At 45.8% G+C, this 18,578-nt stretch overlaps 1 protein-coding gene across 1 annotated transcript in view; it reads left to right on the top strand.

Moving 5' to 3' along the window:
• Positions 1-18,578, top strand: part of sdc2 (syndecan 2) — a 160,305-nt gene that overhangs the window by 104,304 nt on the left and 37,423 nt on the right. The window contains exon 3 of the mRNA XM_073071931.1: positions 18,031-18,169. Within this exon, the coding sequence (XP_072928032.1) occupies positions 18,031-18,169 (139 nt within the window). The remainder of the gene's footprint in view (positions 1-18,030; positions 18,170-18,578) is intronic.

The raw sequence follows: 18,578 nt of genomic DNA, 5'->3' as shown, positions 1-18,578 counted from the left end.
TGTGGAATGCCGCAGGTCCAATCGATGAATGGCAGGGGCAGGCAACAGGGGAGTTGCGTGGCCTTGGTTGTTGTGAGAACTAGGCCTCAAACCAATGTCACTGGTTTACAGCTGCCCAGGAGAGAGGCGTGGGAGTTAGTGAGCTCCTCCAGAGGCCGTGTGGCGTGGCATCCAGGCTGGAGTCAGTACTGGCCCCCAGTGTCCACTCAGCAGAAGACAGGCTGTACTGTGTTCGACTGCAGATTGCTGCAACGTTCATGCACTCAGGGACCTGGACTGTTGTTTGGGTGACTGTATTTTACTGATATCTTTAACATGCTTTGTCTTATTGGTTCTTGTTGTGTTGACTATTGATACTAGAGGAACCTGGCTGTGTTACCTGGCTGTGTTCATGGGTATTCATGTATGGTTGAATGACATTTAAACTTGAACTTGAAGTACCGACATAGAACTCAATTTGCAAAGTTAATACAGAGACTGGCTGGTAGTTAGATAGTGAGTTGATCCAGGGATATGAGAATGGTGGAACGATGAAAGATCGGTGTGATCTTCCATACTATGCAGGACGAGTCATTGGACATGTTTAAAACCCAACACATTTTTGATTAGTCAGAGCGTCAAAGGTTACGGGGAGAAGGCAGGAGAATGGGGTTGAGAGGGATAATAAATCAGCCATGATGGAATGGCAGAAGTTATTTGATGGGCTGAATGGCCTAATTCTGCTCCTGTGTCTTGTGGCCTCATCGTCTTATCTTTAACGAATCATTTGACTCATGGGCCCTCAAGTCTGAGTTTTTCAGTGGGTGGGCCAGCTCGGTTCCCACACCACAGCTCGGGTGCTTTTTCAGCTGCTTAGAATGTGGCTAAATGTCAGTCGTTAGCACGGATAGTTGAGTCTAAGGTTTGTGGTTTGAAATGTCAGAGAGCTGAGTGTGTGTCTAGACTGGTGCCACAGCACAGTGAAGGGTTAGGGTTAGGCTTAGAAATGGGAGACATCCAGACTGGGGTTCAAAGTGAATTCATTATCAAAAGGACATATATGTTACCATGTACAACCCTGAGATTCATTTTCTGGTGAACATTTATAGGATATTAAAGAAACACAATAGAATTTATGGAAAGCTATACACAAACAAAAAATGATAAACATCTAATGTGAAAAGAGGACAAACCCTGCAAATAATAAATAACAATAAGTATATAATACCGAGCTGTGCAGTCCACAAAAGTGAATCTGTAGGTTGTGAGACCTGTTCAATGAAGTTGAGTGAAGTTATCCCCTCTGGTTCAGGAGCCTGATGGCTGATGGGTGATAACTGAATGTGGTGCTGTGAGTCCTGAGGCTCCTGTACCTCTTTCCTGATGGCAGCAGTGAGAAGAGAGCATGACCTGGGTAGTGGGAGTCTTGATGAAAAACCATAAGACGTAGGAGCAAAATTAGGCTATTCAGCCCATCAAGTCTTCCCATTCCATCATGGCTGATCGTGGATCCCATTCAACCCCATACACCTGCCTTCTCGCCATATCCTTTGATGCCCTGACCGATCAGGAAGCTATCAACCCATGGGCTTGGCCTCCACTGCAGTCTGTGGCAAAGAATTCAACAGCCTCACTACTCTCTCCACGTTCACTTACCTCCTACTTTCAACATTCAGTAGGTTTCAAAGAGATCCCCTGCATTCTTCTAAATGCCAGAGAGTCCAGGCCCAAAGCCGCCAAACACTCCAAATATGTTAACCCCTTCATTCCCAGAATCATCCTGGTGAACCACCTCTGGGCCCTCTGCAATGACAACATGCCTTTTCTGAGATATGGGGCCCAAAACTGTTGACAATACTCTAAGTGTGGCCTGACCGGTGTCTTATAAAGGCTCAACATTATCTCTTTGCTTTTATACTTTACTCCCATTGAAATAAATGCCAACATTGGATTTTATCATCTTTATCACTAACTCAACCTATAAATTAACCTTCTGGGAGTCTTGCACAAGGACTCCCAAGACCCTCTGCACCTCTGATGTTTGAACCCTCTTCCCATTTAGAGAATAGTCCTCATTATTGTTCCTTTTACCAAAATGTATTATCATACATTTCCCAACACTGTATTCCACCTGTCACTTTTTTGCCCATTCTTCCAATTTGTCTAAGTCCTGCTGCAATCGCATTGCTTCCTCAGCACTACCTACCCCTCCACCTATCTTCATTTCATCCGCAAACTTTGGACAAAGCCATCAATTCCATTATCCAAATCATTGACAAACTATGTGAAAAGTAGCCGTCCTGATACTGACTCCTGGGGAACACCACTAGTCACTGGCTGCCAACCAGAAGAGGCCCCTTTTATTCCCACTCACTGCCTCCTGCCTGTCAGCCATTCCTCTATCCATGTCTGTAGCTTTTCTGCAATCTTGATAAGCAGCTTTACATGTGGCGCCTTGTCCACCCTACTTGTTACTTTCTTGAAGAACTCTTAACAGATTTGTCAGGCAAAATTTCCCTTTACAGAAGCTTTGACTTATTTTGTCATTAGTCTCCAAGTACCCTGAAACCTCATCATTAATAATAGACTCCAACACTTTCCCAACCACTGAGGTTAGGCTAACTGGCCGAGAATTACCTTTCTTTTGCCTTCCTCCCTTCTTAAAGGGTGGAGTGACATTTGCAGTCTTGTAGTCCTCTGATGGGACCATGCCAGAGTCAAGTGATTCTTGAAAGATCATGACCAATGCATCCGTTATCTCTTCCGTAATCTCTCTCAGTACTCTGGGATGTCGTCCATTTAGACCAGGTGACTTGTCACACCTGAAGACTTTGAGTTTGCCTCACACTTTTTCCCTTTGTAATAGTTTTGATCTTCCCATACAGTGTATTACCTTGCGATTCATTTTCTTGCAGGCATTTACAGGAAAATAAGGACATACAATAGAATTTACAATGAACCGTACATAAAGACTGACATCAACCAACATGGAAAAGGAAACAAATTTTTAAAAATTGAGAATAATAGTGAGTTGTAAAGAATCTTTAACAGTGAGTCTGCAGGTAGTGAGATTTGTTCAGTGCAGTGAGTGGAGTTATTCACACTGGTTCAAGAGCATGAGGGTGGAAGCATAATAACTGTTCCTGACGCTGGTGCTGTGGGACAGAAGGCTCATTGTGGTGAGTGAAGTTATCCACACTGGTTCAGGGGCCTGAGTTTTTAGCCATAATAACTGTTCCTGAACCTGGCGGTGTGGGACCTGAGTGTCCTGTGCCTCCTGCCCAGTGATCTAGAGAGCACGGCCTGGAAGATGGGGACACTCGATTGTGGATGCTGCTTTCTCGTGGGCTGGAGGAGAGTTCAGGGCAAGATGATTAATTTGGGTGACACCAGAGATGGCAGAAGCTGGAATCTGGGGAAAATGTGAATGTGTTGTAGGAACTCAGTGAGTTGGGCATTGTTTTGGATTGTGGCTTAAATATATCCCTTAACTACTATTATTATAGCTGCTTACTGGCCACACATATCCCTTAACTAACATTATTATAGCTGGTTACTGGTCACACATATCCCTATCAGCAGCGTCAACAGAGCTTTACGGAGTAAATAAAAGTACGGAAGGGAGAAGAGGAGTGGCCATTGTCGGGAGTAGGCCAGTGGCGAGAGTAGGCCCATTGTTGGGAGTAGGCCAGTGGCGAGAGTAGGCCCATTGTCGGGAGTAGGCCAGTGGCGAGAGTAGGCCCATTGTTGGGAGTAGGCCAGTGGCGAGAGTAGAAGCAACAGGCTTTGGCTCTAAGGAGGCATCGGATCTGTGTGAAGCATCTGTTAAGGTTTCCTTTTTATCTTTTTTCCCTCTTTTACTGTGCCATTTAAATGGCTGTGGTGTGTTCTTCATGCCAGATGTTGGAGAACCGGGAGACCCGGAGTCTCCCGGGAACTACATCTGCGTGAAGTGCATCCGGCTGCAGCTCCTTGAAGACAGTGTTAGGGATCTGGAGCAGCAACTGGATGACGTTCAGCTGCTATGGGAGAGTGAGGAGATAATCGATCAAAGTTACAGGGAAGTAGTCACTCCCAAGTTTCAGGAGGCGAGTATCTGGGTGACCGTCAGCAGAAATGGAAATAGGCAGTTAGAGCAGAGCACCACTGCCGCCATTCCCCTCAAAAACACGAATTCCACTTTGGATACTTTTGTGGGGGTGACCTCCCGGGAGAAAGTCACGGTGACCCGGTTACAGGCACTGAGCATGGGTACGTGGTGGAGAAGGGAAAGAGAGAGAAGAAGGGAGTGGTAGTGATAGGGGACTCGATACTGAGTGGAACAGTCTGGTGCAGGGGGCAGGGCTTCAGGTTCTTGGATCACTGGGATCTCTTCTGGGGGAGGTATGACCTGTTCAAAAGTGACAGGTTGCATCTGAACCCAAGAGGGACCAATATTCTCATGAGCAGGTTTGTTAGAGCTGTTGGGGAGGGTTTAAACTAATTTGGCAGAGGGAGTGGGAACCTGAGTGAAGGGTCAGGAAAGGACGGATGGTAAAAAGTAAAGATAACGTGCAGTCAGATTGTCAGGAAGTTCAGGCAGGTGATGGAATTTAGTTGCAGCCAACAGGCTGAGTATCAAAACATTAGGGATGAAGAATCAGAAAGGATAGCAAATACAGTACTCAAGGTGTTGTATGTAAATGCGCGTAGTATAAGAAATAAGGTGGATGATCTTGTTGCAATATTACAGATTGTTGGGTGTGATGTTGTGGTCATCACTGAATTGTAGCTGAAGGTTGGTTGTAGCTGGGAGCTGATTGTCCAAGTTTACACGTTGTATTGGAGGGATAGGAAGGTAGACAGAGGGAGTGATGTGGCTCTACTGGTAAAGAATGGCATCAAATCAGTAGAAAGGTGTGACATAGGATTGGAAGATATTGGATCCTTGTGAGTTGAGTTAAGAAACTGCAAGGATAAAAGGACATTGATGGCAGTTATATACGGGTCTCCCAACAGTGGCTGGCAGGTGGACCACAGGTTACAACAGGAAATGGAAAAGGCGAGTCAAAAGGGCAATGTTATGGTAGTCATGGGAGATTTTAACATGTAGTTTGATTGGGAAAATCAGGTTGGTGATGGATCTCAAGAGAATGAATTTGTTGAATGCCTAAGAGATAGCTTTTTAGAGCAGTTTCTCGTTGAGCTTACTGGGGGATCAGCTATACAAGATTGGGTGTTATGTAATGAACTGGAGGTGAGAGAACCCTTAGCAACCAGTGATCACAATATGATTGAGTTCAACTTGAAATTTGATAGAGAGTAAAGTATAGCAGTATTACAATGGAGTAAGGGGAATTACAGTGGTATGAGAGAGGAGTTGGCCGAAGTAAATTAGAAGGAGCTGCTGGCAGGGATGTCAGCAGAGCAGTAGTGGTGTGGGTTTCTGGGAAAAATGAGGAAGATGCAGGACATGTGTATTCCAAAAATGAAGAAATACTTAAATGCTAAAATAGAACAACCATGGCTGACCAGGGAAGTCAAAGCTAACATAAAAACAAAAGGAAGGGCATACAACAAAACAAAAATTAGTGGGAAGATAGAGGATTGGGAAGCTTTTAAAAACCTACAGAGAGCAACTCAAGAAATCATTTGAAGGGAGAAGATGAAATATGAAAGCAAGCAAGTAAATAATATCAAAGTGGATAGTAAAAGTTTTTTCAAGTATGTTAAAAATAAAAGAGAAATGTTGGAATTCTTTGAGGAGATTACAAGTAGGACAGATAAAGGTGATGCAGTGCATGTTGTATATTTTGGACTTTCAGAAGGCCTTTGACAAGGAACCACACAAGACGCTGCTTATCAAGTTAAGAGCCCATGGTATTACAGGAAAGTTACCGACATAGTTAGAGCTTTGGCTGATTGGTTGGAGGCAACAAGCGGAAATAAAAGGATATTTTTCTGGTTGGCTGCCAGTGACTAGTGGTGTTCCACAGGGGTCGGTGTTGGGACCACTTCTTTTTATGCTGTATATCAATGATTTAGATGATGGAATAGATGGCTTTGTTGCCAAGTTTGCAGATGATACGAAGATTGGTGGAGGGGCTGGTAGTGTTGAGGAAACAGGTAGGATGCAGAAGGACTTAGACAGATTAGGAGAATGGGCAAGAAAGTGGCAAATGAAGTACAATATCGGAAAATGCATGGTCATTTTACCCAGAAAGTGATGGGTGTGTGGGCTGCGGTGGTAGTGGCAGATACATTAGGGACATTCAGATAGGCCAATGGATGATAGAAAAGCTCAAATGTTTTTCATTCTCTTTGTATCTGCTCAGTTAGGACAGTAGAGATGTCGGGCAGGACAGTGAAATGCTCCTCTAGCGGAATGTGGGAAGGCAGGGAGATCTCCAGTGTCCCCGATGACTACACTGAGAGAAGTGCATCCAGCTGCAGCTTCTAATAATCTGTGATGAGGAGTTGGAGCTGGAGCTGGATGAACTCCGGATCATTCGGGAGGCTGAGCGGGTGATAGGACATACAGGGAAGTACAGTAGTTACACCCAAGGTGCAGGACACCGGGGAAAGGGGATAAGGAACCAGTGCAGAGTATCTCTGTGGCCACCCTCCTTTAGATACTGTTGGGGGGTGGGGGTAACCTAGCGGAGGAAAGTCCCAGTGGTCGGGTCTCTGGCACTAAGTCTGGCTCTGTGACTCAGAAGGGAATGGGGATGAAGAGACACGCTGTGGCAATAGGGAATTCATTAGGGGAACAGCAGGAGGTTCTGTGGGCGAGAACAAGATCCCTGAATGGTATGCTGCTCCCGGATGTTAGTATCTGAGATATTTTGGATTGTGCCACAAGTTTATCCCTCTTATTCCGGATGCTACACACATTTAAATACAGCACCTTCAGTCCTTCATTCTTCGCCCTTTTCAATTTGCCTCTTGGGTATAATTTAACTCTTTGCTCTGTCTGCATTTGTACCCAATCATTGGCTTGTCCTTCCTTACATTCATGTTACACCCATCATCTACTTGTAAACTCTGCTGGCTCATCCTCAGCTCCATCATCCTGGTTCCCATCACCCTGTCATATTGGTTTAAATCACTCCCAAAAGCTCCATTAAACCTGCCTGAAAAATTATTGGTCCCCCTCAGATTCCAGTGCAACTCTCCTTTTTGTACAGGTCCCACCTGCCCCAGAAGAGGTCCCAATTATCCAAAAATCTGAATCCCTGCCCCCTGCTCCAATCCCTCAGCCACGTATATATCCTCCACCTCATTCTATTCCTCTTCTCACTGTCGCTTGGCACAGGCAATAATCCCGAGATTACTACCTTTGAGGTTCTGCTTCTCAGCTTCCTAACTAACTCCTTGTATTCTGTTTTCCGGACCTCCTCCCTTTTCTACCTATGTCGTTGGTACCAATATGTACCTCGACTTCTGGCTGCTCTCCCTCTCTTTTCAAGGCAATGTTACAATTGTCACAAAGGATTTCAATGTGGGGAAAATCAAGTTGGTGCTGGATTCCAGGAGGGGAATTTCCAGAGCACCTACGAGATAGATTTTTAGAGCAACTTGTGATTGAGCCTAGCAGAGGATTATCTATTCTGGATTGGGTGATGTGCATTGAAGTGGAATTGATTAGAGAGCTTAAGGTAAAGGAACCCTTAGGGACAAGAGATCATAATATGATCAAATTCACCCCTGAAATATGAGAAGGAGAAGCTGAAGTTAGAAGTGAAGGAATTATAGAGGCATGAGAGACGAGTTGGCCTGAACTGTTTGGAAATCATGTCTGGTAGGGGTGATGGCAGAGCAGCAATGGCTGGAATTTCAGGGAGTAATTCAGAAGGCACAGGATATATACATTCCAAAGATGAAGAAGTATTTGAAAGGAAAGATGTGACTAACAAGAGAAGTCAAAGCCAACATAAAAGCCAAAGAGAGGGCATATAATAGAGCAAAGTTAGTGGGAAGTTAGAAGGTTGGGAAACATTTAAAAACCAACAGAAGGCAACTAAAAAAGTTATCAAGAAGGCAAAGATGGAATATTAAAGCAAGCTAGCCAATAATATTAAAGAGGATACCAAAAGTTTCTTCAGATACATAAAGGGTAAAAGAGAGGTGAGAGTGGATATCGGACCACTGGAAAATGATGCTGGAGAGGTAGTAATGGAGGATAAGGAAATGGAGGAAGAACTGATTAGTATTTTCCATCTGTCTTCATTGTGGAAGACAATAGCAGTATAGTGGAAGTTCCAGGTGTCGGGTCACAAAGTGTGTGAAGTTGCCATAACTAGAGAGAAGGTTCTTGGCAAAATGAAAGTTCTGGAAGGTAGATAAGTCACCTGGACCAGATGGTGTACACCCCAGAGTTCTGAAAGAGGTGGCTGAGGTGTTTGTAGAGTCTGTCTCCTCTTCTAGCTGCCTATCACCTCTCTCATGATTCTGCCTTCTTCTACTACCCATAGTGCTTTCCCCTTAGATTCCTTCTTCACCTCTCCTGCCTATCCCCTCCCTGCTTCTCCTCCCCCCACCTTCTTTATGGGGCCCCTGCCCCCTCCTTCTTCAGTCCTGACGAAGAGTCTCGGCCCAAAAAGTTGACTGCTCATTTCAACAGATGCTGCCCGACCTGCTGAGTTCATCCAGCTTGTCTGTATGTTTTGTGGAGGCATTAGATCTTTCAAGAATCTCTAGATTCTGGAATGGTTCTGGAAGTCTGGAAAATTGCAAATGTCACTCCACTCCAAGAAGGGAGAGAGACAGAAGAAAGAAAACTATCGGCCAGTTAGTCTGACCTTAGCGGTTGGGAAGATGTCGGAATAAATTATTAAGGATGAGGTCTCAGGGTACTTGGAGGCATATGATAAAGTAGGCTATAGTTATCATGGATTCTTCAAGAGAAAAATTTGCCTGACAAATCTGTTGTAAGAAATAATAGGCAGGATAATTAGTTGATGTTGTGTACTTGGATTTTCAGAAGGCCTTGGACAAGGTGCCACACATGAGGCTGCTTAACAAGCTACAAGCCTGTGGTACTACAGGAGACATTCTTGCACGGATAAACAGTGGGAATAAAGGGAGCCTGTTCTGACTGGCTTCCGGTGTCTCGTGGTGTTCCACAGTGGTCTGTGTAGGGACTGATTCTTTTTACATTATATGTCAATGATTTGGATGATGGCGTTGATAGCTTTGTTACGAAGTTTGCAGATGATACGATGCTAGGTAAAGCAACAGGTAGTTCTCTGGATGTAGAGAGGCTATAGAAAGATTAGGAAAATGTGCAAAGAAATGGCAGATGGAATATAGTGTTGGGAAGTGTATGATCATGCACTTTGGTAGAAGAAATGAAGGTGTTGATCATTTTCTAAATGGACAGAAAATACAAAATACTGAGGTTCAAAGGGACTTGGGAGTCCTTGTGCAGGATTCCCTAAAGGTTAATTTTCAGGTTGATCCTGTGGGTGAGGGAGGTAAATACAATGTTAGCATTCATTTCAAGAGGACTAGAATATAAAAGCAAGGATGTAATGTTGAAACTTTATAAAGCACTGGTGAGGCCTCACTTGGAGTATTGTGAGTTGTTTTGGGCTCCTTACCCTAGAAAGGATGTGTGAAAATTGGAGAGGTTTCAAAGGAGGCTCACAAAAATGATTCCAGGATTGAATGGCTTGTCATATGAAGTGCATTTGATGGTTTTGGGCTTGTATTCACTAGGATTCAGAAGAAAGAGGAGTGACATCATTGAAACCTATTGAATGGTGAAAGGCCTTGATAGAATGGATGTGGAGCGGATGTTTCCTATGATGGGACAGTCTAAGACCAGAAGGACACAGCCTCAGAATAGAGGGATGTCCTTTTAGAAAGGAGATGAGGAGGAATTTCTTTAGCCAGAGGGTGGTGAATGTGGAATTCTTTGCCACAGGCAGCTGTGGAGGCCAAGTCTTTATGTATATTTAAGGCTGATAGAGGTTGATAGATTCTTGATTGGTGTGGGCATGAAGGGATACGGAGAGAAGGCAGGAGATTTGGGCTGAGAGAGAAAATGGGACAGCCATGATGAAATGGCAGAGCAAACTCGATGGGCCAAATGGCCTAATTCTGCTCATACATTGTATGGTCTTATGCAGCGTAATTGTTGGCCATTAACAATGAGCAATGAGAATTTGTACAATTTTGTGCTATCACGAATCAGAATCAACTATCAGCAGCATGTGTGAAATTTTTTGGTTTGTGACATCAGTACATAAAATTACTGAAAGTTGCGAATAAATAAATACTGCAGAAGAGGAATAGTGAGGTAGCATTTAGGGACCATAGGAATGCTGGGGGGAAGAAGCCTTTCCTGATAGTTGAGTGTGTGTCTTCAGTCTTCTGTACATCCCTCCTGCCTAATGAGAGAGGGCATGTCGTGAGTCATTCGGAATCCTTTTTCTGAGGCATCGCCCTTCGGAGATTTCCTTGATGATGGGGAGGACAGTGCCCATGCTGGAACTTGCTGAGTTTACAACTCTGCATTTTCCATCCTGTGCACTGGCCCCTCCATGCCAGAAGTTGATGGAACCAGTTAACACAGCACAGTACATCTGTAGAAATACGCGAGCCCTCGGTACCTCCCTCCCTCCTTCCCGCCCTCCCAACTTCATTCTTCCCCCTCCCTCCCTCTCTCCCTTCTTCTCTGTCTTTCTTTTCTGTTTCCCTGCTGTAATAAACAAGAGGAGCACAGGTTAAATGGAAATGTTTAGGAAGTTCTTTTTTAAATTCTTGTGAAAGGATTCATGTGGAATTTGTAACTGTGACTCCCGATGCTGTGTGTGACTAGATACACTGAAACTGTGTGTGACTGGGTACAGTGATGCTGTGTGTGACTGAGTACAGTGAAGCTGTGTGTGACTGGGTTTCCTGAAGCTGTGTGTGACTGGGTTTACTGATGCTGTGTGTGACTGGGTACAGTGAAGCTGTGTGTGACTGGGTTTCCTGAAGCTGTGTGTGACTGGGTACAGTGATGCTGTGTGTGACTGGGTACAGTGAAGCTGTGTGTGACTGGGTTTCCTGATGCTGTGTGTGACTGGGTACAGTGATGCTGTGTGTGACTGGGTACAGTGAAGCTGTGTGTAACTGGGTTTCCTGAAGCTGTGTGTGACTGGGTACAGTGATGCTGTGTGTGACTGGGTACAGTGAAGCTGTGTGTGACTGGGTTTACTGAAACTGTGTGTGACTGGGTACAGTGATGCTGTGTGTGACTGGGTACAGTGATGCTGTGTGTGACTGGGTAAAGTGAAGCTGTGTGTGACTGGGTACAGTGATGCTGTGTGTGACTGGGTACAGTGATGCTGTGTGTGACTGGGTTTACTGAAGCTGTGTGAGACTGGGTTTACTGAAGCTGTGTGTGACTGGGTTTACTGAAGCTGTGTGTGACTGGGTACAGTGATGCTGTGTGTGACTGGGTACAGTGATGCTGTGTGTGACTGGGTACAGTGAAGCTGTGTGTGACTGGGTACAGTGATGCTGTGTGTGACTGGGTACAGTGATGCTGTGTGTGACTGGGTTTACTGATGCTGTGTGTGACTGGGTTTACTGATGCTGTGTGTGACTGGGTACACTGAAGCTGTGTGTGACTGGGTTTACTGAAGCTGTGTGAGACTGGGTTTACTGAAGCTGTGTGTGACTGGGTACAGTGATGCTGTGTGTGACTGGGTACAGTGATGCTGTGTGTGACTGGGTACACTGAAGCTGTGTGTGACTGGGTACAGTGATGCTGTGTGTGACTGGGTACAGTGATGCTGTGTGTGACTGGGTTTACTGATGCTGTGTGTGACTGGGTACAGTGAAACTGTGTGTGACTGGGTTTACTGATGCTGTGTGTGACTGGGTACAGTGATGCTGTGTGTGACTGGGTTTACTGAAGCTGTGTGTGACTGGGTTTCCTGAAGCTGTGTGTGACTGGGTTTACTGAAGCTGTGTGTGACTGGGTACAGTGATGCTGTGTGTGACTGGGTTTACTGATGCTGTGTGTGACTGGGTTTACTGAAGCTGTATGAGACTGGGTTTACTGAAGCTGTGTGTGACTGGGTTTCCTGAAGCTGTGTGTGACTGGGTTTACTGAAGCTGTGTGTGACTGGGTACAGTGATGCTGTGTGTGACTGGGTTTACTGAAACTGTGTGTGACGGGGTTTACTGATGCTGTGTGTGACTGGGTACAGTGATGCTGTGTGTGATTGGGTACAGTGAAGCTGTGTGTGACTGGGTACAGTGATGCTGTGTGTGACTGGGTTTACTGAAGCTGTGTGAGACTGGGTTTACTGAAGCTGTGTGTGACTGGGTTTACTGATGCTGTGTGTGACTGGGTTTACTGAAGCTGTGTGTGACTGGGTACAGTGATGCTGTGTGTGACTGGGTACAGTGATGCTGTGTGTGACTGGGTTTACTGAAGCTGTGTGTGACTGGGTTTACTGAAGCTGTGTGTGACTGGGTACAGTGATGCTGTGTGTGACTGGGTTTACTGAAGCTGTGTGAGACTGGGTTTACTGAAGCTGTGTGTGACTGGGTTTACTGAAGCTGTGTGTGACTGGGTACAGTGAAGCTGTGTGTGACTGGGTACAGTGATGCTGTGTGTGACTGGGTTTACTGATGCTGTGTGTGACTGGGTACAGTGATGCTGTGTGTGACTGGGTACAGTGATGCTGTGTGTGACTGGGTTTACTGAAGCTGTGTGTGACGGTACAGTGAAGCTGTGTGTGACTGGGTACAGTGATGCTGTGTGTGACTGGGTTTACTGAAGCTGTGTGTGACTGGGTACAGTGATGCTGTGTGTGACTGGGTACAGTGATGCTGTGTGTGACTGGGTTTACTGATGCTGTGTGTGACTGGGTACACTGAAGCTGTGTGTGACTGGGTACAGTGATGCTGTGTGTGACTGGGTACAGTGATGCTGTGTGTGACTGGGTTTACTGATGCTGTGTGTGACTGGGTACAGTGATGCTGTGTGTGACTGGGTTTACTGATGCTGCGTGTGACTGGGTTTACTGAAACTGTGTGTGACTGGGTACAGTGATGCTGTGTGTGACTGGGTTTACTGAAGCTGTGTGTGACTGGGTTTACTGAAGCTGTGTGTGACTGGGTACAGTGAAGCTGTGTGTGACTGGGTACAGTGATGCTGTGTGTGACTGGGTACAGTGATGCTGTGTGTGACTGGGTTTACTGAAGCTGTGTGTGACTGGGTACAGTGATGCTGTGTGTGACTGGGTACAGTGATGCTGTGTGTGACTGGGTTACTGATGCTGTGTGTGACTGGGTACACTGAAGCTGTGTGTGACTGGGTACAGTGATGCTGTGTGTGACTGGGTACAGTGATGCTGTGTGTGACTGGGTTTACTGATGCTGTGTGTGACTGGGTTTACTGAAGCTGTGTGTGACTGGGTACAGTGATGCTGTGTGTGACTGGGTTTACTGAAGCTGTGTGTGACTGGGTACAGTGATGCTGTGTGTGACTGGGTACAGTGATGCTGTGTGTGACTGGGTTTACTGATGCAGTGTGTGACTGGGTACAGTGAAGCTGTGTGTGACTGGGTACAGTGATGCTGTGTGTGACTGGGTACAGTGAAGCTGTGTGTGACTGGGTACAGTGATGCTGTGTGTGACTGGGTTTACTGAAGCTGTGTGTGACTGGGTTTACTGAAGTTGTGTGTGACTGGGTACAGTGATGCTGTGTGTGAGTGGGTTTACTGAAGCTGTGTGTGACTGGGTTTACTGAAGTTGTGTGTGACTGGGTTTACTGATGCTGTGTGTGACTGGGTACAGTGATGCTGTGTGTGACTGGGTACAGTGAAACTGTGTGTGACTGGGTTTACTGAAGCTGTGTGTGACTGGGTACAGTGATGCTGTGTGTGACTGGGTTTACTGAAGCTATGTGTGACTGGGTACAGTGATGCTGTGTGTGACTGGGTTTACTGAAGCTGTGTGTGACTGGGTTTACTGAAGCTGTGTGTGACTGGGTACAGTGATGCTGTGTGTGACTGGGTTTACTGATGCTGTGTGTGACTGGGTTTACTGAAGCTGTGTGTGACTGGGTACAGTGATGCTGTGTGTGACTGGGTACAGTGAAGCTGTGTGTGACTGGGTTTACTGAAGCTGTGTGTGACTGGGTACAGTGATACTGTGTGTGACTGGGTTTACTGATGCTGTGTGTGACTGGGTTTACTGAAGCTGTGTGTGACTGGGTACAGTGAAGCTGTGTGTGACTGGGTTTACTGATGCTGTGTGTGACTGGGTACAGTGAAGCTGTGTGTGACTGGGTACAGTGATGCTGTGTGTGACTGGGTTTACTGAAGCCGTGTGTGACTGGGTACAGTGAAGCTGTGTGTGACTGGGTACAGTGATGCTGTGTGTGACTGGGTTTACTGAAGCTGTGTGTGACTGGGTACAGTGAAGCTGTGTGTGACTGGGTTTACTGAAGCCGTGTGTGACTGGGTACAGTGTAGCTGTGTGTGACTGGGTACAGTGATGCTGTGTGTGACTGGGTTTACTGATGCTGTGTGTGACTGGGTTTACTGATGCTGTGTGTGACTGGGTACAGTGATGCTGTGTGTGACTGGGTACAGTGATGCTGTGTGTGACTGGGTTTACTGAAGCCGTGTGTGACTGGGTACAGTGAAGCTGTGTGTGACTGGGTACAGTGATGCTGTGTGTGACTGGGTTTACTGAAGCTGTGTGTGACTGGGTACAGTGATGCTGTGTGTGACTGGGTACAGTGATGCTGTGTGTGACTGGGTTTACTGATGCTGTGTGTGACTGGGTACAGTGATGCTGTGTGTGACTGGGTACAGTGATGCTGTGTGTGACTGGGTTTACTGATGTTGTGTGTGACTGGGTTTACTGAAGCTGTGTGTGACTGGGTTTACTGATGCTGTGTGTGACTGGGTTTACTGAAGCTGTGTGTGACTGGGTACAGTGATGTTGTGTGTGACTGGGTTTACTGATGCTGTGTGTGACTGGGTTTACTGATGCTGTGTGTGACTGGGTACAGTGATGCTGTGTGTGACTGGGTACAGTGATGCTGTGTGTGACTGGGTACAGTGAAGCTGTGTGTGACTGGGTACAGTGATGCTGTGTGTGACTGGGTACAGTGATGCTGTGTGTGACTGGGTTTACTGAAGCTGTGTGTGACTGGGTTTACTGAAGCTGTGTGTGACTGGGTTTACTGAAGCTGTGTGTGACCCATCACAGGCTGAACGTGCTTTTTTGGCTGTTTGTGGTGTTGAAAAATTATGTGCTTCATTTGCTGGCCATCTGGAAATAGTGTGGGAGGATGGCATAGTTTAGGAAGGAACCCCAAGTGCTTTAAAACGGATTGTGGGAGAGCGATTGATTCTCACTGTGGTTACGACGTTGCTCTGTACACAATTACTCACACCTATTCTGCACAGTCTGCTGAAACCCTCGCACATCTACAAGTAACCACAGTAAATAAGTTTCACAAAATTGTGGCTTTGATTGGCTGGTACACAAGGTACATTTGAAGCTGAATGCAAATCAGGATTAATATCACAAGTAAAATTTACTGTTTTGCAACAGCAGTACATCACAATGCATAATAATAAAAACTATAAACTACTTATGTATATAATAGTCAATAAATAGTGCAAAGACGGCCAAACGTATTGTACAAGAATTCATCGTGCTTTTAAATATCTGATAGCAGAGTAGAAGAAGCTGTTCTGACTTGCTGAGTGTGTGCTTTCCGACTCCCGTACAGACAGACATGCTTTATTGATGCCGAGAGAAATTGGGTTTTGTTACAGCCGCACCAACCAAGAATAATGTAGAAATATGGCAATATAAAACCATAAATAATTAAATAATAATAAGTACATAATGCCAAGTGGAAATAAGTCCAGGACCAGCCTATTGGCTCAGGGTGTCTGACACTCCGAGGGAGGAGTTGTAAAGTTTGATGGCCAGAGGCCATACCTTCTCCCTGATGGTAGTAATGAGAGGAGGGAATGCCCTGGGTGATGGGGGTCCTTCATGGCGGATGCCGTCTTTTTGAGGCATCGCCTTTTGGAAGTGTCCTGGGTGCTGGGGACCCCAGTGCCCATGATTGAGCTGGCTGAGTTTACAACTTGCTACAGCTTTTCCCGATCCTGTGCAGTGTTCCCTGCACAACAGGCAGTGCTTTGCCTTTTTGAAGTAGTTTTGTGGTTTGCCATAGGCTGTCTCACTGAAAGTCTGCACTGTGTGACTTCAGTTGAACCAAGTTCAGATTGAATAGATAACTGCCACCTACCACACGTTCAGCACATAGAACAGGTACAGCAGCCGTCTGCCCACAAGCACAGGAGATTCTGCAGGTGCTGGGAATCCAGAGCAATACGCACAGAGTGCTGGAGGAGCTCAGCAGCCTCGGCAGCATCTGTGTTTTGGTTGAAACCCTTCATCAGGACTGGAAAGGAAGGGGGGAAGAAACCAGATTACGGTGAGGGGGTGGGGAAGGATGACAAGCTGGCAGGTGAGGGGGAGGGGAGAAGTGAGAAGCTGGAAGGTGATAGGTGGAAAAGGTAAAGGGCTGAAGAAGATGGAATCTGATAGGAGATGAGTGGACCATGGAAGAAAGGGAAAGAGGAGGGAACTGGGGGTGGAAGGATGAGGAGAAGAGAAGAGGAAAGAGAGGGGTAGGAATGGGGAACTAAAGCAGAGGGAAGGGGAGGGAAAATTACTGGAAGTTAGAGAAATAATGGAACCATGGACTCTGGTTTTTATAACTTCTGTAACTATTGTTCTCTCCTAACAGACCCTTTCTGCCGAGTCTTGAAGATGTGAGCTCCAGGGAATGATTGAATAGGTTAGGACTTCATTTCCTAGAATGTAGAAGATGGAGGAGATATTTGATAGAGGAATACAAAATTATGAGGGGTATAGACAGGGCAAATGCAAGCAGGCTTTTTCCTGCTTTGGAGGGTGAGACTGGAACTAGAGGTCATGGGTTAAGGGTGAAAGGTCAAAGGTTTAAAGGTAACATATGGAGGAACTTGCACATGCAGTGAGTGCTGAGAGCTGCCAGCACAGGTGATGGATGCTGGGTTGATTGTGGATAGGTACATGGATGGGAGGGGTACGGGTGCAGGCCAATGGGACTAGCCAGAATTACAGTTTGGCATGGAATAGATGGGCTAAAAGGCCTGATTCTATGACTCTCTGTTGCCAATACCGTCAGTAATCGCTGGTGCCTTCAGGGATTGAATGGGACAGGGATCGGCCATGGTAGAATGGTGGAGCAGACTCGATGGGCTGAACGGCCTCATTCTGCTCCTGTGTCTTATGGCCTTATGTTGGTGCTGATGTTTATTTCTGAGGTTGTGTTATCCAGCACTTTTAAACAGAATGTTTCATGGCGGTTTGAGGTAATACTCCAATAAGAAAATAAATTTCTATGTGTTGTTAACTGGGGCACATTCTACAGTGGTGACCTCAAATCACTGTGAATATACCAATGTTACTTTCAAAGGGAAACGACTTTCATGTACTGTTTCAGCGGTTTTGAAAATGTCCTTTTAAAAGCTAAGAATAGGGCATGCCCTTTTCTCAGTGCTACTAGCAAGGAGGAGATACTGGAGCCTGAGACACTCACTCAGCGTTTCTTCCCCTCTGCCATCCGATTTCTCAATGGAAATGGAACCCATGACCACTTTCTTTTCGCACTACCTAGTTATTTTTTTTCTTGTATATCTACTTGCTGTAATGTGTAGTTTTTTAAAATTATCTATTACAATGTACTGCTGCCACAAAGCAACAAATTTCATGAGAAATGCCAGTGATATCAAACCTGAGTCTGATCTGGATTCTGGGAAGACGGTGACTATCAATAAAACTCTGCAAACTCTTCTCTGTTCGCCTCTCTATTGCAAGTAAGCTCCTGCCATCAGCCGTTCATTGTCCACTGCAGTTCTGGGCGATTTTCCACTGGACGGCATCAGATTTTCTTGGTGTACAGCTGCAGAATACAAATGTTATAAAAGAAAATTTGAAGTGTTTGAGTTTATTTCATCCAATTTTCTCTTTCTTTTTTTGCAGACACAGTCTGTCTCAGCAACTAAGATGCCGTGGTCTGGCGAACTCTACCTGGAGCAGAGGTGGGAGAAAGCTGAGCTGGCTGAGTCTGGGAACTGGCCCGTTGATGACGATGACTATGATCACTCTGGATCAGGTTCCGGTAAGCCGGCAGCTGCACGTCCTCCTCACATGCACACTTAATACATTTGCTACCAGTCGGGTGTTGTGGTTAGTCTGGAGGGCTGTCAGAGGTTACAGCGGGACATCGATAGGATGTAGAATTGGGCTGAGATGTGGCAGATGGAGTTCAACCCAGATAAGTGTGAGGTGGTTCATTTTGGTAGGTCAAATAGGATGGCAGAGTATAGTATTAATGGTAAGACTCTTGGCAGTGTGGAGGATCAGAGGGATCTTGGGGTCCATGTCAATAGGACACACAAAGCTGCTGTGCAGGTTGACAATGTTAAGAAGGCGTATGGTGTGTTGGCCTTCATCAACGATGGGATTGAGTTCAAGAGCCAAGAGGTAATGTTACAGCTATATTAAGCCTTGGTCAGACCCCACTTGGA

Source organism: Hemitrygon akajei, chromosome 1 (assembly GCF_048418815.1).
Source record: "Hemitrygon akajei chromosome 1, sHemAka1.3, whole genome shotgun sequence".
NCBI classification, from domain to species: Eukaryota; Metazoa; Chordata; class Chondrichthyes; order Myliobatiformes; family Dasyatidae; genus Hemitrygon; species Hemitrygon akajei.
The sequence above is the reverse complement of the archived record's forward strand: the minus strand, read 5'-3'. Positions and strand labels throughout refer to the sequence as shown.